The sequence below is a fragment of the Pogoniulus pusillus genome, chromosome 15 (genome assembly GCF_015220805.1).
Source record: "Pogoniulus pusillus isolate bPogPus1 chromosome 15, bPogPus1.pri, whole genome shotgun sequence".
Taxonomy (NCBI): domain Eukaryota; kingdom Metazoa; phylum Chordata; class Aves; order Piciformes; family Lybiidae; genus Pogoniulus; species Pogoniulus pusillus.
In genome coordinates, this window is record NC_087278.1 from 2,412,748 (window position 1) to 2,432,728 (window position 19,981).

The following is a 19,981-nucleotide window of genomic DNA, read 5'->3' on the forward strand; positions in this document are numbered from 1 at the left end:
CACATAAGCACATCCAGGTAGGTTTGGAATGTTCTCCAGATACAGAGATTCCACCACCTCTCTGGGCAGCCTATTGCTGGGCTCCATCACCCTTGAATTAAAGTAGCTCCTTCTCATGTTTAGATGGAACTTGTGATGGTCAAGTTTGTGCCCATTGCCCCTTGACCTGTCACTGGGCACCACTGAACACAGCCTGGTCCCATCCTCCTGACCCCCACCCTTGAAGTATTGCTCAGCATTGATGAGATCTCCCTCAGGCTGCTCTTCTCTGGACTGTACAGCCTCAATTCTCTCAGCCTTTCCTCATCAGACAGATGATGATGGATGCCATGAGGGAACTCCAGATCAGTTTGCATGTAATACATTTGTTGTGTTTCTGAGAGTGATGTCTATAATTAGACACTGAGATGAGTTAATTTTCAAACATCAAACTACTTCTCCAGAATCCTTTCCCTTATAGAAGCCAACAACCTGCAGGAGACCTGCAAGAAAACTGGAGAAGGACATTTTACAGGGGCTTGTAGTGATAGGACAAGAGGGAATGGATTGAAGCTAGAAGAGGGAGGATTGATACTGTAAATTAGGAAGAAGGGCCAGGAGGATGCTCAGAGGCTGCAGCAGCTCTGCTGTGAGCACAGACTGAAAGAGTTGGGGCTGTGCAGGCTGCAGCAGAGGAGGCTCCCAGGTGACCACCTTGTGGCCTTCCAGGATCTGAAGTGGGCTACAAAAAAACTGGGGAAGGACTTTTGAGGCTGTGAGGGAGTGGCAGGAGTGGGGGGAATGGAGCAAAGGTGGAGGTGGGGAGAGTGAGGCTGGAGGTGAGGAGGAAGCTGTTGAGCATGAGAATGGTGAAAGCCTGGAATGAGTTGCCCTGGGAGGTGACTGAGGTCCCATGGCTGGAGGTGTTTGAGGCCAGACTGGCTGAGGCTGTGTGCAGCCTGCTCTAGGGTAGGGTGTCCCTGGGCATGGCAGGGGGTTGGAACTGGCTGCTCCTTGTGCTCCCTTCCAACCCTGCCTGATTCTGTGATTAAGTAATTCTTTCTAGTGCGGGTGGTGAGACACTGGCACAGGTTGCCCAGGGACGTTGTGGCTGCTCCTTCCCTGGAGGTGTTCAAGGCCAGACTGGATGAGCCCTTGAGCAACCTGGGCAGGTGGGAGCTGTCCCTGCTAATGGCAGAGGTTTGGAATTAGATGATTTTGAAGGTCTCTTCCATCTGTTCAGCCCAGAGAAAAGAAGGTTCTGGGAAGACCTTAGAGAGGCCTTCCAGTACCTGAAAAGGTCTAAAAGCTGAGGAAGGACTTTTTACAAGGGTGTAGTGATAGGACAAGAGAGGATGGATTGAAGCTGGAAGAGAGGAGATTGAGGCTGGAGATTGGGAAGAGATTCTTTCCATTGAGGGTGGTGAGACACTGGCACAGGCTGCCCAGGGAAGTTGTGGCTGCTCCCTCCCTGGAGGTGTTAAAGGCCAGGTTGGATGAGCCCTTGAACAACCTGGGCTGGTGGGAGCTGTCTCTGCCTATGGCAGGGGGATTGGAACTGGCTGATCTTTAATGTCCCTTCCAACCTAACCCATCCTATGAATCTATCAATTTATGCTTTGAAAGTGCTTCCAAATGGCTTTTTTTTTTCCTCAGCAGGTCTTGCATGAGTTTCACACAAAACTTAGGCAATCCCAACAAGTGGTTTATGAGATGCATGATGCTGACTTCATGGCATTGTTTATTCAAGGATTTGTATTCCATTTGGGTTGGTTGCTGTTGGGTTTATTTCAGGCAAAGCTCTGCTGGGTTGCAAGTTTAACCTTGTGAAAGTCAGAGAATCATAGAATGGATTCAGTTGAAAGGTTGAGTGAGCAAATAGCAAATGTGGATTCTTTGAGAGTGGAAAGAGCCTCCTAAAGAAAGCAGAGGTTAAATGTAAGTTAATTTCTTGTGTTTAATGTGGATTTTAATGGAAATGTTTATTGTTTCCTGGATGTTGCAGGAGTGAAAAAGAGAAGGTTGCTCTGCAGAAGAAACTGAAGGCTCCTGGTGTCACTGTTGACCGTGTGGTTGGAATAAGAGCCTCAGAGACTGAAAAGGAACTGGAAGAGCTGAGGAAAAGGAACCTAGAGTTAGAAAATGAAGTTGCCCACATGAGGTGAGAGGCATTTGGAGTGAATCTGTACAATGATCTGAGGAAAGAGGTAGGCTCTGGTAGCACAACTGAGTCAAGCAGGGGGAAAAAAAAGAAATCCAGGGATTCCTAAATTCCTTCTTCAAGTCTCTGACAAAGTTAAATCTCCTTGGGAGCAGTAATTCATGGGCAGAGAATGACAGAAACTCAGGGGCTGGAAGGGACCTCCAAAGCTCATCCAGTCCTGCCAGAGCAGGATGACCTAGAGCAGATCACACAGGAATACATTCAAGCAGGTTTGGAGTGTCTCCAGAAAGGTTGAGAGGATCACAGGTTGGCTGGCTCACAGGTTGAGAGGATCACAGGTTGGCTGGCTCACAGGTTGAGAGATTCACAGGTTGGCAGGCTCACAGGTTGGCAGGCTCACAGGTTGAGAGATTCACAGGTTGGCAGGCTCACAGGTTGAGAGGCTCACAGGTTGAGAGATTCACAGGTTGGCAGGCTCACAGGTTGAGAGGCTCACAGGTTGAGAGGCTCACAGGTTGAGAGGCTCACAGGTTGGCAGGCTCACAGGTTGGCAGGCTCACAGGTTGGCAGGCTCACAGGTTGAGAGGCTCACAGGTTGAGGCTCACAGGTTGAGGCTCACAGGTTGCTAGCATGGTTTGGATTGGAAGGGACCTTTGAAGATCATCTCTAGCTGATGTAAGCCTACCATGGATTTGGAGCAGCTGACTCAGTAATCCAGAGGTTCAGTTTCCTTTGCCTTGCAGGATCTTTTCCTGCACTAACAGGCACTGCTTTCTTTTGACTCCAGTCACTCTTTTCCTCTTCTTTTTTTGAGGTAGAAGCCAGCAAGCAATCCCAAGGGATTCTGTTGTAGAAGAATTGCATTTCAGAACTCAGTACCTGCAGGAAAAGCTTCATGTGCTAGAGAGACAACGCTCAAGAGAGATCTGTTCTAGAGCCTCGGTGAGTTCATGGCACAGCCACATTGGGTTGGAAGGGACATTAAAATCATCCAGTTCCAACTCCCCTGCCATAAGCAGGGACACCTCCCCCTAGCCTGTGTTCCTCAAGGCCCTCTCCAACCCAGCCTTACAGTCATGGAGTTGTTTCACTTGGAAGATCATTGGGTCTGACCACCAACCCAACACCACCATGGCCATTAAGCTGTGTCTTGAAGGGCAATGTCTACAAGTTTCTTCAACACCTCCAGGGAGGGAGCTTCCACAGCCTCCCTGGGCAACCTGGGCCAGTCTCTCACCACCCTCACTGCAAAGAATTTCTTCCTAATCTCCAGGCTCAGTCTCCCCTCTTGCAGCTTCAATCCATTCCCCCTCATCCTGTCACTCCAAGGCCTCATAAAAAAATCCTTCCCCAGCTTTCCTGTAGCCCACTTCAGGCACTGGAATGCTGCTATTAGGTCTTCCCTGGAGTCTTCTCTAGGCTGAACACCACCAGCTCCCTCAGCCTGTCCTCACATGAGATTGCTCAGGACCCCCTCAAGCCTGACCTTAAATGGCTCCAGGGAGGGAGCATCCCCAACCTCCCTGGGCAACCTGTGCCAGTGTCTCACCACCCTCACTGGAAAGAATTTCCTCCCAATCTCCAGGCTCAATCTCCCCTCTTTCAGCTTCAATCCATTCCCCCTCATCCTATCACTACAAGCCCTTGTCAAAGCTCCCTCCCCAGCTCCTCTGTAGCCCCCTTCAGGTAGTAAAAGTCTGCTGTAAGGTCTCCCTGGAGCCTTCTCTTCTCCAGGCTAAACAGCACCAGCTCCCTCGGCCTGTCCCCACGGGGGAGGTGCTCCAGCCTCTGACCATCTTTACCCTCCTCTGGACCCTCTCCAGCAGCTCCACATCCTTCTTGTGTTTGTTTTATTCTTACAAGATCCATTATATTGCAAAACCTGCATTATTAGCTTCCTTTAGTCCTTCAATAACTACATTTAAGAGTGCATTCTAGGTTTCTTTATTTCTTGGTTTGTTTCACTGTCTCTGCTTTGCTCCCTTTGGTTTGCTGTCTCCTGCTTCTTTTGCTTTGCTTCTTCCTGTTCCTTTTGGTTTGCTTCCTCCTGCTCCCTTTGGTTTGCTTTTCTCCTGCTCCCTTTGGTTTGCTTTTCTCCTGCTCCCTTTGGTTTGCTTCCTCCTGCTCCCTTTGGTTTGCTTTTCTCCTGCTCCCTTTGGTTTGCTTTTCTCCTGCTCCCTTTGGTTTGCTTCCTCCAGCTCCCTTTGGTTTGCTTCCTCCAGCTCCCTTTGGTTTGCTTCCTCCAGCTCCCTTTGGTTTGCTTCCTCCAGCTCCCTTTGGTTTGCTTCCTCCAGCTCCCTTTGGTTTGCTTTTCTCCTGCTTTCCTTGTATTGTTTTACCATCTTCTGCTTCTCTTTCATGCTCCATTCTGTCTTCCACCTGAATCAGAGCACCTGTGACCAAACTGAACTGCCCAAGGCTCTTCCTAGCAGTGTCACTAAACAAAAGTATTTGAAATTCCTTCAAAAGAAACCTCTTTCAAACAGAGATGGAATCAAACCTCAAAACAACCCCAGCACCCCCAATGGCAGTGAAATAGGTGAGGAAGCAGACATCAGACAAAACCAAGTCCATGAAGCTGCTGTGGATGCAGGCACAGAGGTGTCCCCTGAAGCTAGTGAGATGTGCAAGGACACATCTGGGGAAGGATTGGAAACCAAAAGTAGAGCTGAAGCTGATGAAGAGAACTGCAGTGAAAAAGAAGGAAACACAACCCAACCTGACAATGGAAAACTCAGTGAGGAATTTGAAGAGAAGGAGAAGAAGCAAGAAATACTCAGGCAGTCAAATGTTGATGAAGAAGAAAGCCTGGAGCTGCCTGATGCTGACAGGATCAGCTGCAACCAGCCTGATTCAGAGGAACCTTCTAATCAAGCTGCTGCTGAAGCATCAAAAATGAATGTGAATGGTGAAATGAATCCACACACTGCAGAGGATAAACATCAGGCTCACCAGAGTGCTACAGAGGGGGATGAAACGACCCCAGAACTGGGTGAAATGCCCAAGGTTTGATGCTGTAGCAGTCCTTTAGCATATCTGTTGTGTAAATGGTGTAGGAATAGAATAGTTTGGTCTTGAGACTGCAGTGATGGTTTCCTGTGCAAGGATACTGAAGGTAGTGATCCATAAAGCTGAGCTGATGCTGGGTGCTTAGGAAGTGTTTCAGCTCCCTCAAGGCCTCATTCAGCCTGGCCTTGAACACCTCCAGGGAGGTTGTGGAGCACAGAACATCAAAGATCACATTCTGTGCTTCTGTGCTCCACAGCCTCCCTGGGCAACCTGTGCCAGTGTCTCAGCACCCTCAACCTGTGCCAGTGTCTCACCACCCTCCCTGCAAAGAAAGCTTTCATTAGGTGGTTCTAATCATAGCATCATTAAGGTTGGAAAAGACCTCTAAGATCATCAAGTCCAACCTTCCACTCAGCACCTCCATGGCCACTAGGTCATGTCCCAGGTGCCACATCTACTCAGTTTCTGAACACCTCAGGGATGGTGACTCCACCACCTCCTTGGGCAGCCTGTTCCCAATGCTCTCTTGCAGGAGAGAAAATTCCTCCTCATACTGTAGGGTTTTTAATGTGACATTTTTAGACTTTGAGATTTATTTCTCCCTTGGTTTATTTAGTTCCACCCAATTTGATCTCCTTTATTTCAGTTTGATCTATTTACTCCTACCCAGCTTGATTTAGTTGATTCCTTTCTACCTAGTTTGATTTATTCAGGTCTACTTAATTTGATCTATTTAATTGAGTTTGATTTACTTGATTTATTTACTCCTACCTAGGTTGATTTAGTTGATTTCTTTCTTTCTACCTGGATTGATCTATTCAATTCTACCTAATTTGATCTATTTGAGTTTGATTTATTTACTCCTACCTAAGTTGATTTAATTGATTTCTTTCTTTGTACCTTCTTTGTTGTATTCAGTTCTACCTAATTTAATCTATTCATTTCAGTTTGATTCAGTTGATTTATTTACTTCTACCTAGGTTGATTTAGTTGATTTCTTTCTTTCTACCTAGTTTGATTTATTTAGTTCTACCTAATTTGATCTATTTGAGTTTGATTTATTTAGTTTATTTACTCCTACCTGGGTTGATTTCTTTCTTTCTACCTTCTTTGATTTATTCAATTCTACCTAATTTGATCTATTCCTTTCAGTTTGATTTATTTACTTCTACCTAGGTTGATTTAATTGATTACTTTCTTTCTACCTTCTTTGATTTATTCAATTCTACCTAATTTGATCCATTCCTTTCAGTTTGATTTATTTACTTCTACCTAGGTTGATTTAATTGATTTCTTTCTACCTTCTTTGAACTATTCAATTCTACCTAATTTGATCTATTCATTTCAGTTTGATTTAGTTGGTTTCTGTACTCCTACCTAGGTTGATTTAGCTGATTTCTTTCTTTCTACCTAGCTTGATTTAGTTGTTTCTACTCTACTTTGAGAGTCAATTTTGGTTGGGCAATTTTTATTGTTCTTTTGACTACTTCATACTCATTTCCAAACTTCCATTTAAGGTTAAGCAAGCTTAGAAGATGCTGAGAGGGGAAGGTCAGAGCAGCTGAGATCAAAATTGAGTGATACTTCTGTTCCCCATTTGATTTCTCTCAAAGCTCCTAATACTCTACTGCTTTTTGCCATCCACAGCTGATGCAGTGATCACCACTTAGTGATATTTTTTTCCCCTCTTGTTTTCTCAAGGCATCAGGGACAGCCTCAGATGATCAACACAGAAGAGACCAAGAGCTTCTCAAGGAAAATTTAAGGTTGTCATCTGAAAACATTGAGCTGAGGTTCCAGCTTGAGCAGGCCAATAAAGATTTGCCAAGGCTGAAGGTAGGTAACATCTTTTTCACCTTTAATCCCTTCTTTGACTCTGACAGAGGTTTGGGGGTTGGTGGCAAAGTTCTGGGAGTCCTTTCTGTCAGCTTTTCATGGTTGTGTGGAAGCTCAGAAGACAGAATGGCTGCTAAGGGGGATGAAGGATGTCAGTGTGATGGGAAATTGCTTTCTCTTTCCATCTGCCAAAGGAAACTCCCTGTAATTTTGTTGCTGCTAGCCTCAACTTAAAATGTGTTTTGTGCTTTTGGGACCAAGTAGGTGATTTTGTTGCTCTTAACCTCAACTTGAAATCTGTTTTCTGTTTTTAGGATCAAGTAGGTGACTTAAAAGAAATGTGTGAACTTCTCAAAAAGGAGAAAGCAGATGTTGAGCAAAAGCTGGGAAGCATCAGAGGGGTGAGTGTTGTAACAGCACTTCAAACCCAGGCTGGGTGGGGAATGGCTGCAGAGCAGCCCTGAGGGAAAGTATCTGGAGGTCTGGGTGGATGAAAAGCTCAACATGAGCTGGAGAGCAGCCCTGAGGGAAAATGCCTGAGGGTCTGGGTTGATGAAAAGCTCCACAGGAACCTGCAGTGTGAGTGCAGCCCAGACACAACCCTATGCTGGGCTGCAGCAAGAGCAGTGTGGGCACAGGGCAAGGGAGGGGATTCTGCCCCTTGGCTCTGCTCTCCTCACACCCCACCTGCAGTCCTGGGGGCAATTCTGGAGCCCCCAGCACAAGCAGGACATGGAAGTGTTTGAGGCAGTGCAGAGGAGGCCACCAAGATGCTGAGGGCTGCAGCAGCTCTGCTCTGAGCACAGGCTGAGAGAGTTGGGGCTCTGCAGCCTGGAGGCTTCCAGACCTTGGAGTGGCCTTGCAGGATCTGAAGTCCTGGTCCCATCCCTGGGCACCACAGAAAGAGGCCTGGTCCCATCCCTCTGACCCCCACCCTTTAAGTATTGATCAGCACTGATGAGATCCCTCTCAGGCTGCTCTTTTTGAGACTAACCAGCCCCAGCTCCATCCTGTCCAGATCTCATTGGATGGCAGCAAAGCCTGAGGGGATGTCAGCTACTCCTCTCAGTTTGGTGTCATCAGCCTTGGGACAGGAGGAAGATTTACTCCTGCTTTAAAATCCAGCTCTTCTGTCTCTGGAATCCAGCAGAAGCCTGGATGCTGCAAAAGGTCTTTGCCTCCCTTAAGCAAGGGTTCAAGTGACAAAAACCTCTAACACCTCTTTTATAAATGGCAGTGGGAACATGAGTGATAAATCAGCTTTGGAGTGTCTCAGAATAGTAACATGAACTGTTTCATGTTCTTTTTCTCCCCCTGCCTCTGTCTCTAGGCTGGTAGAAGTGGGAAGACAGTCCCAGAATTGGAAAAAACAATTGGTTTGATGAAAAAGGTTGTAGAAAAAGTCCAAAGAGAGAATGAAGATCTGAAAAAAGCTCCAGCTGTGGTTTCAAACGAGAAATTAGTTGGTCTGGAACAGGAAAATGAGAGGCTAAAGGTAAGGATTTATGGCCAGTGACTATGGAGCAGCCAGCCTGGTGCTGACATGGGTTGGCACAAAAGAGTTTGAATAATACCTAATGAGAGATGTTGAGGTACTGGAAGGTGTCCAGAGAAGGGCAGCAAGGCTGGGGAGGGGCCTGGAGCACAGCCCTGTGAGGAGAGGCTGAGGGAGCTGGGGGTGTGCAGCCTGCAGCAGAGGAGGCTCAGGGCAGAGCCCATTGCTGTCTGCAGCTCCCTTCAGGGAGGCTGTAGCCAGGTGGGGTTGGGCTCTGCTGCCAGGCAGCCAGCAGCAGAACAAGGGGACCCAGCCTCAAGCTGTGCCAGGGCAGGTCTAGGCTGGATGTTAGGAGGTAGTTGTTGGCAGAGAGAGTGATTGGCATTGGAATGGGCTGCCCAGGGAGGTGGTGGAGTCGCCATCCCTGGAGGTGTTGAAGCCAAGCCTGGCTGGGGCACTTAGTGCCATGGTGTGGTTGGTTGGGCAGGGCTGGGTGCTAGTTTGGACTGGCTGTGCTCCAGGCCCCTTCCCAGCCTTGCTGCCCTTCTCCAAACACCTTCCAGCACCTCAGCATCTCTCTGCAATGGAGGAGCTCAGAACTGGATACAGCACTGCAGGGGTGGCCTGAGCAGTGCTGAGCACAGGGGCAGAAGAACCTCCCTTGTGCTGCTGCCCACACTGCTCCTGAGCCAGCCCAGGATGCCATTGGCTCTGCTGCCCACCTGGGCACTGCTGCCTCCTCTTCATCCTCCTCTCTCCCAGCACCCCCAGCTCCCTCTCTGCCTGGCTGCTCTCAGCCACTCTGTCCCCAGCCTGTAGTACTGCTTGGGGTTGTTGTGGCCAAAGTGCAGAACCCTGCACTTAGCCTTGTTCAATCTCATCCCATTGGCCTCTGCCCACCCCTCCAGCCTGTCAAAGTCCCACTGCAGGGCTCTGCTACCCTCCAGCAGCTCCACAGCTGCTCCTAGCTTGGTGTCATCTGCAAACTCACTGCTGCTGGACTCAGTTCCCAGTGAGGAACTGTTCGCTCTGCTGGGCTGCTGTCGCTGTGCTGTGCTTTCCAAATGGCAGTTTGAGTTTTGATCCTGAGCAATGCAGAGAGGTTTTAACCAACTGTTTGCTATTTAGTCTGAGCTGAAAAAAATGAAACTTGACCTGGGGGAGCAGCTGAGTGTGAGGCATGAATCTCAAACCAAAGGAATGGAAAAAGTCATGGCTGAGAACGAGAGGCTGCGGAAAGAGCTGAGAAAGGTATGGGCCTTGTCCTGCATCCCTTCATTCCCTGCAGCTGCTGCAATGTGTCCTCTTCTCCTTGGTTCTTTTTGCCTTCTTTCTAAGAGTGGTTGATCTGGAATGGACACTTCTAAGCACTGATACTGCTACAATAGGATGTTTCATTCTGTGTGGAGAGAAGGTGTCCAAGGAGCAGCCCGAGAGGAAATCTGGAAGCTGTAGCATGAGAGATCTGTAGGGTTGTTAACAGTGTATGGGGAGAGGACATCCAGTCATAGAATCAAAGACTGGCTCAGGTTGGAAGGGACCTCAGAGATCAGCTACTCCAACCTTCCTGCCATCTGCCTGTCTCATCTAGGCTTGGTTCCTCAAGGCCTCATCCAGCCTGGCCTGAGGAAAAGGCCCAGGGGGTCTGGGGTGATGCAAAGCTCCACAGGAGCTGCAGTGTGAGTGCAGCCCAGACACAACCCTGTGCTGGGCTGCAGCAAGAGCAGTGTGGGCACAGGGCAAGAGAGGGGATTCTGCCCCTTGGCTCTGCTCTCCTCACACCCCACCTGCAGTCCTGGGTGCAGCTCTGGAGCCTCCAGCACAAGCAGGACATGGAAGTGTTGGAGGCAGTGCAGAGGAGGCCACCAAGATGCTGAGAGGGCTGCAGCAGCTCTGCTCTGAGCACAGGCTGAGAGAGTTGGGGCTGTGCAGCCTGGAGAGGAGAAGGCTTGGAGGAGACTTTGGAGTGGCCTCGCAGGATCTGAAGGGGTCTCCAGGAGGGCTGGGGAGGGACTACTGACAAGGTCTGGTAATGACAGGACAAGGAGTAATGGACTTTAACTGGCAGAGGGGAGATTGAAACTGGATGTTAGGAAGTACTTTGCAGTGAGGGTGGTGAGACCCTGGCACAGGGAGGTTGTGGCTGCTCCCTCCCTGGAGGTGTTCAAGGCCAGGTTGGATGAAGCCTTGAGCAACCTGTTCCAGTGGGAGGTGTCCCTGCCCGTGGCAGGGGGTTGGAACTGGCTGATCCTTGAGGCTACTTCCAACCTAAACCATTCCATGGTTTCTGTGATTCCAGTCAGGAAGCATCCACAACCACCATGGACAACCTATTCCAGAGTCTCATCACCCTCATAGTGAAGAACTTCCTGAGATGCAGTCTAACCCTGCTCTCCCTCAGCTTAAAACCATTCCCCCTTGTCCTATCCCTAGACACTCTCATGACAAGTCCTCTACAGCCCTCCTGCAGGATCTCTTCAGGTACTGGCAGGCAGCTGTAAGGTCCCCATTGAGTCTTCTCCAGGCTGAACACCTGCAGCTCCCTCAGACTCTCCTCATAGTGGAGGTGCTCCAGCCTTTGGGTGATCCTTGTGGCCTCCTCTGGAGTCACTCCAGCAGCTCTGTGTCCTTCTGCTGCTGGGGACACCAGAACTGGAGGCAGCATTGGAGGTGAGGTCTCAGCAGAGCAGAGTCAAGGGGCAGAATCCCCTCTCTCGCCCTGTTGCCCACACTCCTCTGGCTGCAGCCTTAGGTAACGTCCAAGGGGCTGCACTGGAGGAAATCTGCAAGTTGTGGTATGCCTCTTGGGTGCTCTGTGTTCCTTTCAGTCAGCACTGATCTATCTCACCATCATTTCAGGCAGCCTTCTGCTTCATCTGAGGTTAAGTGTTCCCTCCACAGAGAGAGTGATTGGCATTGCAATGGGCTGCCTAGGGAGGTGGTGCAGTGCCCATCCCTGGAGGTGTTGAAGCCAAGCCTGGCTGGGGCACTTAGTGCCATGGTCTGGTTGGTTGGGCAGGGCTGGGTGCTAGGTTGGGCTGGCTGAGCTTGGAGCTCTCTTCCAACCTGCTGGATTCTATGATTCTTTGTGCCTTTATTTTTACTGATCCATAGGAAGCTGACAGTGGAGAGAAGCTGCGAATAGCAAAGAGTAACCTAGAGATGGTAAATGAGAAGCTAACTCTGCAACTGGAGGAGACCCTGAAGAGGCTGAACTTGGCTGAGAGGCAACTTGAAGGAGCTGACAGCAGAAGTTGGAAGTCCATTGTCACAAGGTAGGAATGGAGGATCACAGAGTTATAGAATGGCTTAGGCTGGAAGGCACCTTCAGAGATCATCTACTCCAAGTTCATCTACCTCATCCAGTTCTGGAGCCCCTGGGACAAGAGGGCTGTGGAGATGCTGGAGAGTGTCCAGAGCAGGGCCAGGAGGATGCTCAGAGGCTGCAGCAGCTCTGCTGTGAGCACAGACTGAAAGAGTTGGGGCTGTGCAGGCTGGAGCAGAGGAGGCTCCCAGGTGACCTTCTTGTGGCCTGCCAGGATCTGAAGGGGGCTACAAAAAAGCTGTGAGGGAGTGGCAGGACTGGGGGGGACATCAATCTCAAGATCTGCGAAAGTCTTAAGTTTTGCTGTCTACAACTCCCTGCAGGGAGGCTGTAGCCAGGTGGGGTTGGGCTCTGCTGCCAGGCAGCCAGGGACAGAACAAGGGGACACAGCCTCAAGCTGTGCCAGGACAGGCCTAGGCTGGATGTGAGGAGGAAGTTGTTGTCAGAGAGAGTGATTGGCATTGGAATGGGCTGCCCAGAGAGGTGGTGGAGTCACCATCCCTGGAGGTGTTGAAGCCAAGCCTGGCTGGGGCACTTAGTGCCATGATCTGGTTGGTTGGGCAGGGCTGGGTGCTAGGTTGGACTGGATGAGCTTGGAGCTCTCTCCCAACCTGGTGGATTCTGTGATTCTGTGATGCTATGAACTTTGCTTTGATGTTTTTTTTCCTAAATCCAACTCCTAGCAAGGTGCAGGAAACGAAGATGAAGGAAATGGAAATGGATATTGTTAAAAAGACTCAAAGCATTTCTGACCTTAAAAGGCTGCTTCAGGAAGCAACAAAACGTCAACAGGATGCTGAGAAAAACTTAGAAGAGCTAAGAAAGCAGGTGAGGGAGATTTAGCCAATGAGAAAAGTGTACTCAGGTGACTCTAAGAATAGATTACTTCAGATTCACTTTTTTTCCTCATGTTTCTATGTTTGGAAGAAGTTGTTCAGCATGAGGGTGGTGAGAGCCTGGAAAGGGTTGCCCATGGAGGTAGTGGAAGCCTCATCCCTGGAGGTGTTTAAGGCCAGGCTGGATGAGGCTGTGGGCAGCCTGCTCTAGTGTGAGGTGTCGCTGAGCATGGCAGGGGGGTTGGAAATAGATGATCCTTGTGGTCCCCTGTAACCCTGACTGATTTTGTGATTCAATCTGCAGCCAGACAGAAAGTGACATGGGAGTGCTAGTAGAGAGTAGCTGAACTTGAGGCAGCAGTGCCCAGGTGGGCAGCAGAGCCAATGGCATCCTGGGCTGGCTCAGGAGCAGTGTGGGCAGCAGGACAAGGGAGGTTCTTGTGCCCCTGTGCTCAGCACTGCTCAGGCCACCCCTGCAGTGCTGTGTCCAGTTCTGGGCTCCTCAGTTCAAGAAAGCTGTTGCAGTACTGGAAGGTGTCCACAGGAGGGCGACAAAGCTGGGGAGGGGCCTGGAGCACAGCCCTGTGAGGAGAGGCTGAGGGAGCTGGGGGGGTGCAGCCTGCAGCAGAGGAGGCTCAGGGCAGAGCTCATTGCTGCCTGCAGCTGCCTGCAGGGAGGCTGTAGTCAGGTGGGGTTGGGCTCTGCTGCCAGGCACCCAGCAACAGAAGAAGGGGACCCAGGCTCAAGCTGTGGCAGGGGAGGTCTAGGCTGGATGTTAAGAGGAAGCTGTTGTCAGAGAGAGTGATTGGCATTGGAATGGGCTGCCCAGGGAGGTGGTGGAGTGACCATGCCTGGAGGTGTTCAGGAAGAGTCTGGATGCAGGACCTTGCCCTTGGTCTTGCTGAACCTCCTGAGGTTGGCTTGTGCCCACCTCTGCAGCCTGTTCAGGTCCCTCTGGATGGATCCCTGCCCTCCAGCCTGGCTGCTGCACTACACTGCTTGGTGTCATTGAGTGAGGCTGCACTCAATGGCTCTGTCCCTGGCACCATGTTCAGCTGTGAAGGCTCAGCAGAGGAGCACTTGCCTGTGCTCTGTGATAACCTGGGTTTCATCCTTGCTATTAGTTCCATTCATTTTCCTAAACCCTGAATCTAAACCAACTCCACCTGAACTGCTTCCTCCATAGAACCATTTTCAAGAGTAATAAGATCTCATTTTTCCTTTTCAGATTAAGCTTCTCAAACACCCTCCTGAAGAGTCAAGCACAGATAAAAGCCTCCTCAAGGAGCTTAATCTTTTAAGGTAACCTCTTTTCAATAAACAAACAGCTCAGCCACTAGACCTGCAAAAAGAAAGATCAGGAGCTGGCCACTGCTGCTCTCAGGTCTGTATTTTGTGTTTTAAAATGCTGATCTGAAAGGATTTTGTTTTCCAGGTTAAATAATCAGCAGCTACAGAAAGAAAAAGCAGAGCTTGCTCAGCAGCTGGAGGATCAGAAGCACCACCTGCAGACATCTACAACTGAAGGGCCTGCTGCTGGTAACCATTTTCAGTACCTCACCCTCTGCTTTTTTGTTTGGTATGTGATGGAGAAAATGTTAAACCCAGAGAATTAGTTGGACTTTATCAGTGCCAAAGTAATGTGACAAAACCTAGAGTGGTAGGGGTTGGAAGGGACCTCTGGAGGTCATCCAGTCCAGCCCCCCGACCCTGCCCAGGCAGGGTCACCTGGAAAGGTCACACAGGAACACATCCAGGTGGGTTTGGAATGTCAGGGCAGAATAGAGGGGCAGGAGAATCTTCCTTGACTTTCTGGCCACACTCCTCTTAATGCACCTCAGGAGATCATCTGCCCTCTTGGCCAGTCTTCTCCTTCAGGGCTCTCATCACACAGCTCTTCCAGTCCCTTCAGTATCCTTGGAGCCTCCATTGGTCTCTCCAGTAGTTCCTGTCCTTCTTCAGCTGGGGAGCCCAGAACTAGACACAGTCCTCCAGATGTGGCAAAAAGCAGCAGGCAGGAGGGTTTCAGTCAGTGACTGACATCTTACAAGCAGTCTTTGGGGTTTATAAAGCAAAGGGAGCCTCAACTGCAGGTGTCCATAGAAAGAGAAACCTTCTCTAGCTCACCAACACTCTTCTGTACAAAGCTTGTGTGAGCACTCAAAAATCCAAGGCCTTTGCTTCCACTTTGCATTGGGTGCATCCAAAGAGTGCATTCAACAGGTGGAGGGAGGTTCTCCTCCCCCTCCACTCTGCCCTGCTGAGGCCACATCTGGAGTATTGTGTCCAGTTCTGGGCTGCTCATTTCAAAAAGGACAAGACCTTGTTGGAGAGGGTACAGAAAAGAGCAGCAAAGATGCTGAGGGGATTGGAACATCTCTGAGATGATGAAAGGCTGAGAGAATTGAGGCCATTTAGTCTGGAAAAGAGCAGCCTGAGGGAGATCTCATCAATGCTGTGCCCATCTCTGCAGCCTGCCCAGGTTCCTTTGGCTGGATCCCTGCCCTCCAGCCTGTCTGCTGCACCACACAGCTTGGTGTGGGCAGCAACCTTGCTGAGGCTGCTCTCAATGCCTCTGTGCATGTCACCCATAAAGATGTTGAACAAGACTGGTCCCAGGACTGCTCCCTGAGGGACTCCACTTGTCCCTGGCCTACACTTGGCCATGGAGCCATTGACAGCCACTCTTTGGGTGTGGCCATCAAGCCAGTTCTGTATCCATCCAGTGGCCCACCCATCAAACCCATGTGTCACCAGCTTCAGGTTCCTTCCAACCTAACCCAATCTACAGTTCTATGATTGCTTCTCATTACCTTCATTTTCCCAGCCAATTGTCATTAATCTTTATTTTTCTGCAGGAGTTAATGGAATTGTTGAGAAGATGCAAAAAGACAAATTAATGACAGAAGTAGCTGAGCTGCAGGCATGCCTGAAAGCCTCAGAGTTGGAAAACCAGAAATTAAAGGTGAGTTGCAAGGATGACTGCAGGCAAGAGAAGGAGCAAAATGAGAGTCAGGCAGAAAGAAAGTCAGTTTGTAAACAGCATCTTCCTGAAGCCTGCTTTGTTGTTAGTTGATGGAGGAGGTTTTTCTGTCCCTAGGGAATGTGCTCAGCATTTAGCCTCTTAAAATAGGCCAAAAAATAAAGCCCAAACCAAAGCTTTTCTTGCTGTTTATTTCCCCAGTTCTGACTTAAGTCTTTCCTTCTCTGTCCCAGGAAGAAAGCAAAAAGCTGAGAGAAGAACTGGACAACCTTGACCCTTCCTTTTTTGAAGAGATTGAAGATTTGAAGTACAACTACAATGAGGAATTGAAAAAAAACATTCTCTTGGAAGAGAGGTTAAAGAAACTTTCTGAAGAGCTTAGCACTCGAGTGGAGAGTCCAAGCAGTGCTTCTGCTGATCAGGCAAGTGTGTAGTGTCCTCAGGGCTGAGAGAGAAAATGAGTACTGGAGCAGTCCACATATTGTGGTTTGCTTTTTCTCTTTCAGTGATGCAAATCTATTCAAGTCACAAGAGTTTGGCACCTACCTAAGAGGGCAGGATTGCATTAGCTCCCCCTTAGATTAGGGTCAGGCATTTATAGACACCAATCCAAATGAAAGTGACTTTTACCTCGCTCAACTCTTGTTTTAATTCAGAAGAGTCATTTGAGTCATACACAGGTGCCAAGTGAAGGTAAAACTTAGAGCATAGCACATTTGAAGAGGTTTAGGATAAATATGCAAAGGTCCAGATCAACTAAGAACAGGTAATTTGGTCCTGCTTAAGGATGGGGCTGTGGGTCAGGCTGCTGGCTGGCTGTTCTCACACCCCTGCTCCACTTTTACCTCAACTTTGGAAGACCTAAGAACAAAGAACTGTTTAAAAAGTGAGATTGTTTCAGCCAGGCTAAAGGTATTTTGTTGTAGATAAATTATTCTTTGTTGTCTATATTTTACAGAGCTGACTGTCCACTTTTATAGCACAGATAAAATAAAGACAAAACAATCCTGCAGTCTCCCCTTGTTTCCCCCTTGGTGAACTTCCCTGATTGAGCTGCAGTCTGAAAAGCAATTAATAAGCTGAGCCATGCTTCTAATTACTAAGGATCACCAAAGATACTTCCTATTATTTACTCTTTTGACTTGATAGTAGAGCTGTAGCTCAGTTAAGTTTCCAAGTCCTAGCACAATCCAACCTGGTTGATTCTATGATTCTATAATGCTGCAGCTTAAATAATAACAGGGGAAAAGTTTTCCCCACCAAAAGAAATTGTTAGAAACTAATTAAAATAAATCATCAAGTTTCAGGACTGCTTCTGGTCCTCACCTGAAAGATTCAGACTGCATCTGGTTGGAAGGGACCCTCAAAGGTGATCTTGTCCAGCCCCAGATCATAACTGAACCCTACAGAGAGCAGTGTTACAATAATCCTATCTAGAGAGTGCAGGATATGAACTTGAAGTTGATTGCATTCATCAGCTGAAATAGTAAGACAGCAGGAAGTTGTTGAGCATGAGAGTGGTGAGAGCCTGGAATGGGTTGCCCATTGCAGTGCTCCACCACCTTCATGGGGCAGAATTTGTTCCTAACATCCAATCTAAACTTCCTCTCCTCTAACTTCAAACCACTGCCCTCATCCTGTCCCTGCAGGCCTTTGCAAACAGTCCCTCTGCAGCCTTCTTGTAGCCCCCTTCAGGTACGGGCAGGCTGCTATTAGGTCTCTCTGGAGCCTTCTCTTCTCCAGGCTGAACAACCCCAGCTGCCTCAGCCTGTCCTTGTAGCAGAGGTGCTCCAACCCTCTGATCATCTTTACGACCCAATCCATCAGGTCCGTGTCCTTCTTGTGCTGAGGCTCCAGAGCTGGACACAGCAGTGCAGGTGAGGACTGCTCAGAGCAAAGCAGAGGGGCAGGATCCCCTCTCTCCATTTCTAGCCCCTCTGCTTTCAATGCAGCCCAGGCTGCCTTTGGCCTTCTGTGCCACAGGTGCCCACCGCTGGCTCATGCCCAGGGGCTTCATTCAGTGCCCCTGCCCTGCAGCAGAATGAATTATACCTACCTCAGAATGGGTTGTCAGTGCACTTGGTTCTTCTGTCTGTTAGCCCAGAGAATTGCAGATCAGTTGTAAATAATTGCTCTTTTATGTAACCATATTAATGTCCATTATTTAGCCATCCTTCCGGGGGGGGGTTGTGGCTGTACCTATCGAGTAAATAAGAGATCTAAGGTGGTAGGGATTAAATCACCAAGGGGAACATTAAATAACTGAGGAAATGAGCCAGAATTAAAAAGGCAGAAATAGGAAACTAAGTACATTAAGTAACTCTCCTTTGGGCCAGAGCTACAGTAGGTGGCTGCTGGCAGCAACCCACTGGAGTTTAATCTCCACAAGTTCTTCGCTGATCGCTCTGACATTGCACTTAGCCCACTTAAAAGGAAATAAACCTTGGGAGTGTGTTTTATGGGGAAGATCATCAATTCCAGAGCTGGCAGAGCAAATCCTATCTTTAAAGGGCCTTCCTATGATGCAATCCTGGAGGAGTAGTGACATAAGCAATCCCTGTACCTGGGGGAGAGCCGCACCCTGCAGCAGTGACAGAGACAAGCACACACCTTCGTGTTGCCACTTGCAGACCAAGCTCATTGCAAAGCACTCTGCAGGCCTCCCTGTGATGAGTTCATTAACCTGAAAGAGTAAAAAAGAAAGGAGGTTTATTACACTCTCCCAAGTTTTCTTGCAGATCTATGTTTGTAGGGAAGAGGCAGACTGAAGACTCAAAGGGTTCTCCAAAACTCTTGGTGATGGGTGAGGGAATGATCAGTTAGTCTAGGCTTGGGTCTACACTCCCAGCACTTTGAGTGGATGACTCCTGCCCAAAGCAAGGGTGCTGAGGCTCTGCCTGATTTGGAAGGTGATGCTGCATAGCAGAAAGAGCTGAAAATCTCTGCTGCCTCTCAACCCACTCAGGAAAGCAGGAATACTTCTGCATCATGGAACAGTCTGGTTTGAAAGGGACCTCAAAAGCTCATCCAGTCCAATCTCTTCTGCAGTCAGCAGGAACATCCTCAACTAGATCAGGTTGCCCAGAGCCCTGTCCAGCCTCACCTTGAATATCTCCAGGGATGGGACCTCAACCACCTCCCAGCTGTAAGAATTGTATTGCCATTTGGCTGAATTTATTCCTGTGTGGCAGCTGCCAGCCTGGAAGTTTAAGCCAAGTAAAGACAACCTGCTATGGGTTTGGCTTCCTGTCGTCCTCCCAGGCCCTTGTGTAGACCTTGTGAGCATCTATATTAGGTAGCAAGTCATAAAAATGAGACCTGCTGCAAAGCCTGTAGCTAATGGGTGTGTTCAGAAGGTCTGCACTGGGGCACAAACCTTTGGTTTCTGGTGGTTTTGCAGCATGCTCAGCTCACAGAATCACAGAATGCATCAGGTTGGAAGGTACTCTCAAAGGTCATCTTGTCCAAGCCCCCTGCAGTCAGCAGGGAACATCTCCAGCTACAGCAGGCTGCCCAGGGACACATCAAGTCTGACCTTGAATGTCTGCAGGGATGCAGCTTCAACCACATCCCTAGGACAGCCTGTTCCAGTGTCTCACCACCCTCCTTGTAAGGAGTTTTCTCCTGATGTCCAACCTAAATCTCCCCTGCTCCAGTTTCAAATCATTGCTCCTGGAGTACTGCATCCAGCTCTGGAGCCCCTGGGACAAGAGGGCTGTGGAGGTGCTGGAGAATGTCCAGAGCAGGGCCAGGAGGATGCTCAGAGGCTGCAGCAGCTCTGCTGTGAGCACAGACTGAAAGAGTTGGGGCTGTGCAGGCTGGAGCAGAGGAGGCTCCCAGGTGACCACCTTGTGGCCTGCCAGCATCTGAAGTGGGCTACAAAAAAACTGGGGAAGGACTTTTGAGGCTGTGAGGGAGTGGCAGGAGTGGGAGGAATGGAGCAAAGCTGGAGGTGGGGAGAGTCAGCCTGGATGTTAGGAAGAAGTTGTTGAGCAGGAGAGTGGTGAGAGGCTGGAATGGGTTGCCCAGGGAGGTGGTTGAGGCCCCATGGCTGGAGGTGTTTGAGGCCAGGCTGGCTGAGGCTGTGTGCAGCCTGCTCTAGGGTAGGGTGTCCCTGGGCATGGCAGGGGCTTGGAACTGGCTGCTCCTTGTGGTCCCCTCCAACCCTGACTGGTTCTGTGATTCTCCTTTTCCTACCCCCCAGGCCTTTCTGAACAGTCCCTCCCCAGCATTCCTGTAGGTCTCCTGCAGGCATGTCCAGCTCTGGTAACTAATGGTCTTCTGCAGAACCTGGATCAGGGCTGCTACTGAAAATGTCTAAAGGAAAGATGAGGAATGGCTCTTTTATATCCC

At 49.3% G+C, this 19,981-nt stretch overlaps 1 protein-coding gene across 6 annotated transcripts in view; it reads left to right on the top strand.

Moving 5' to 3' along the window:
• CEP290 (centrosomal protein 290) overlaps positions 1 to 16,640 on the top strand; it is a 69,788-nt gene extending 53,148 nt beyond the window's left edge. For 4 of the 6 annotated variants that reach the window (XM_064154938.1, XM_064154941.1, XM_064154940.1 and 1 more), the window contains 13 exons: positions 1,985 to 2,140; positions 2,963 to 3,086; positions 4,533 to 5,150; positions 6,855 to 6,989; positions 7,304 to 7,390; positions 8,320 to 8,484; positions 9,613 to 9,735; positions 11,599 to 11,759; positions 12,493 to 12,637; positions 13,874 to 13,947; positions 14,081 to 14,184; positions 15,504 to 15,610; positions 15,862 to 16,640. In XM_064154938.1, the coding sequence (XP_064011008.1) occupies positions 1,985 to 2,140; positions 2,963 to 3,086; positions 4,533 to 5,150; positions 6,855 to 6,989; positions 7,304 to 7,390; positions 8,320 to 8,484; positions 9,613 to 9,735; positions 11,599 to 11,759; positions 12,493 to 12,637; positions 13,874 to 13,947; positions 14,081 to 14,184; positions 15,504 to 15,610; positions 15,862 to 16,062 (2,200 nt within the window). In that variant the 3' untranslated portion in view covers positions 16,063 to 16,640. The remainder of the gene's footprint in view (positions 1 to 1,984; positions 2,141 to 2,962; positions 3,087 to 4,532; positions 5,151 to 6,854; positions 6,990 to 7,303; positions 7,391 to 8,319; positions 8,485 to 9,612; positions 9,736 to 11,598; positions 11,760 to 12,492; positions 12,638 to 13,873; positions 13,948 to 14,080; positions 14,185 to 15,503; positions 15,611 to 15,861) is intronic. The other 2 variants (XM_064154942.1, XM_064154943.1) reach the window with 1 other exon arrangement.
• The last annotated feature ends 3,341 nt before the right edge of the window (positions 16,641 to 19,981 follow it).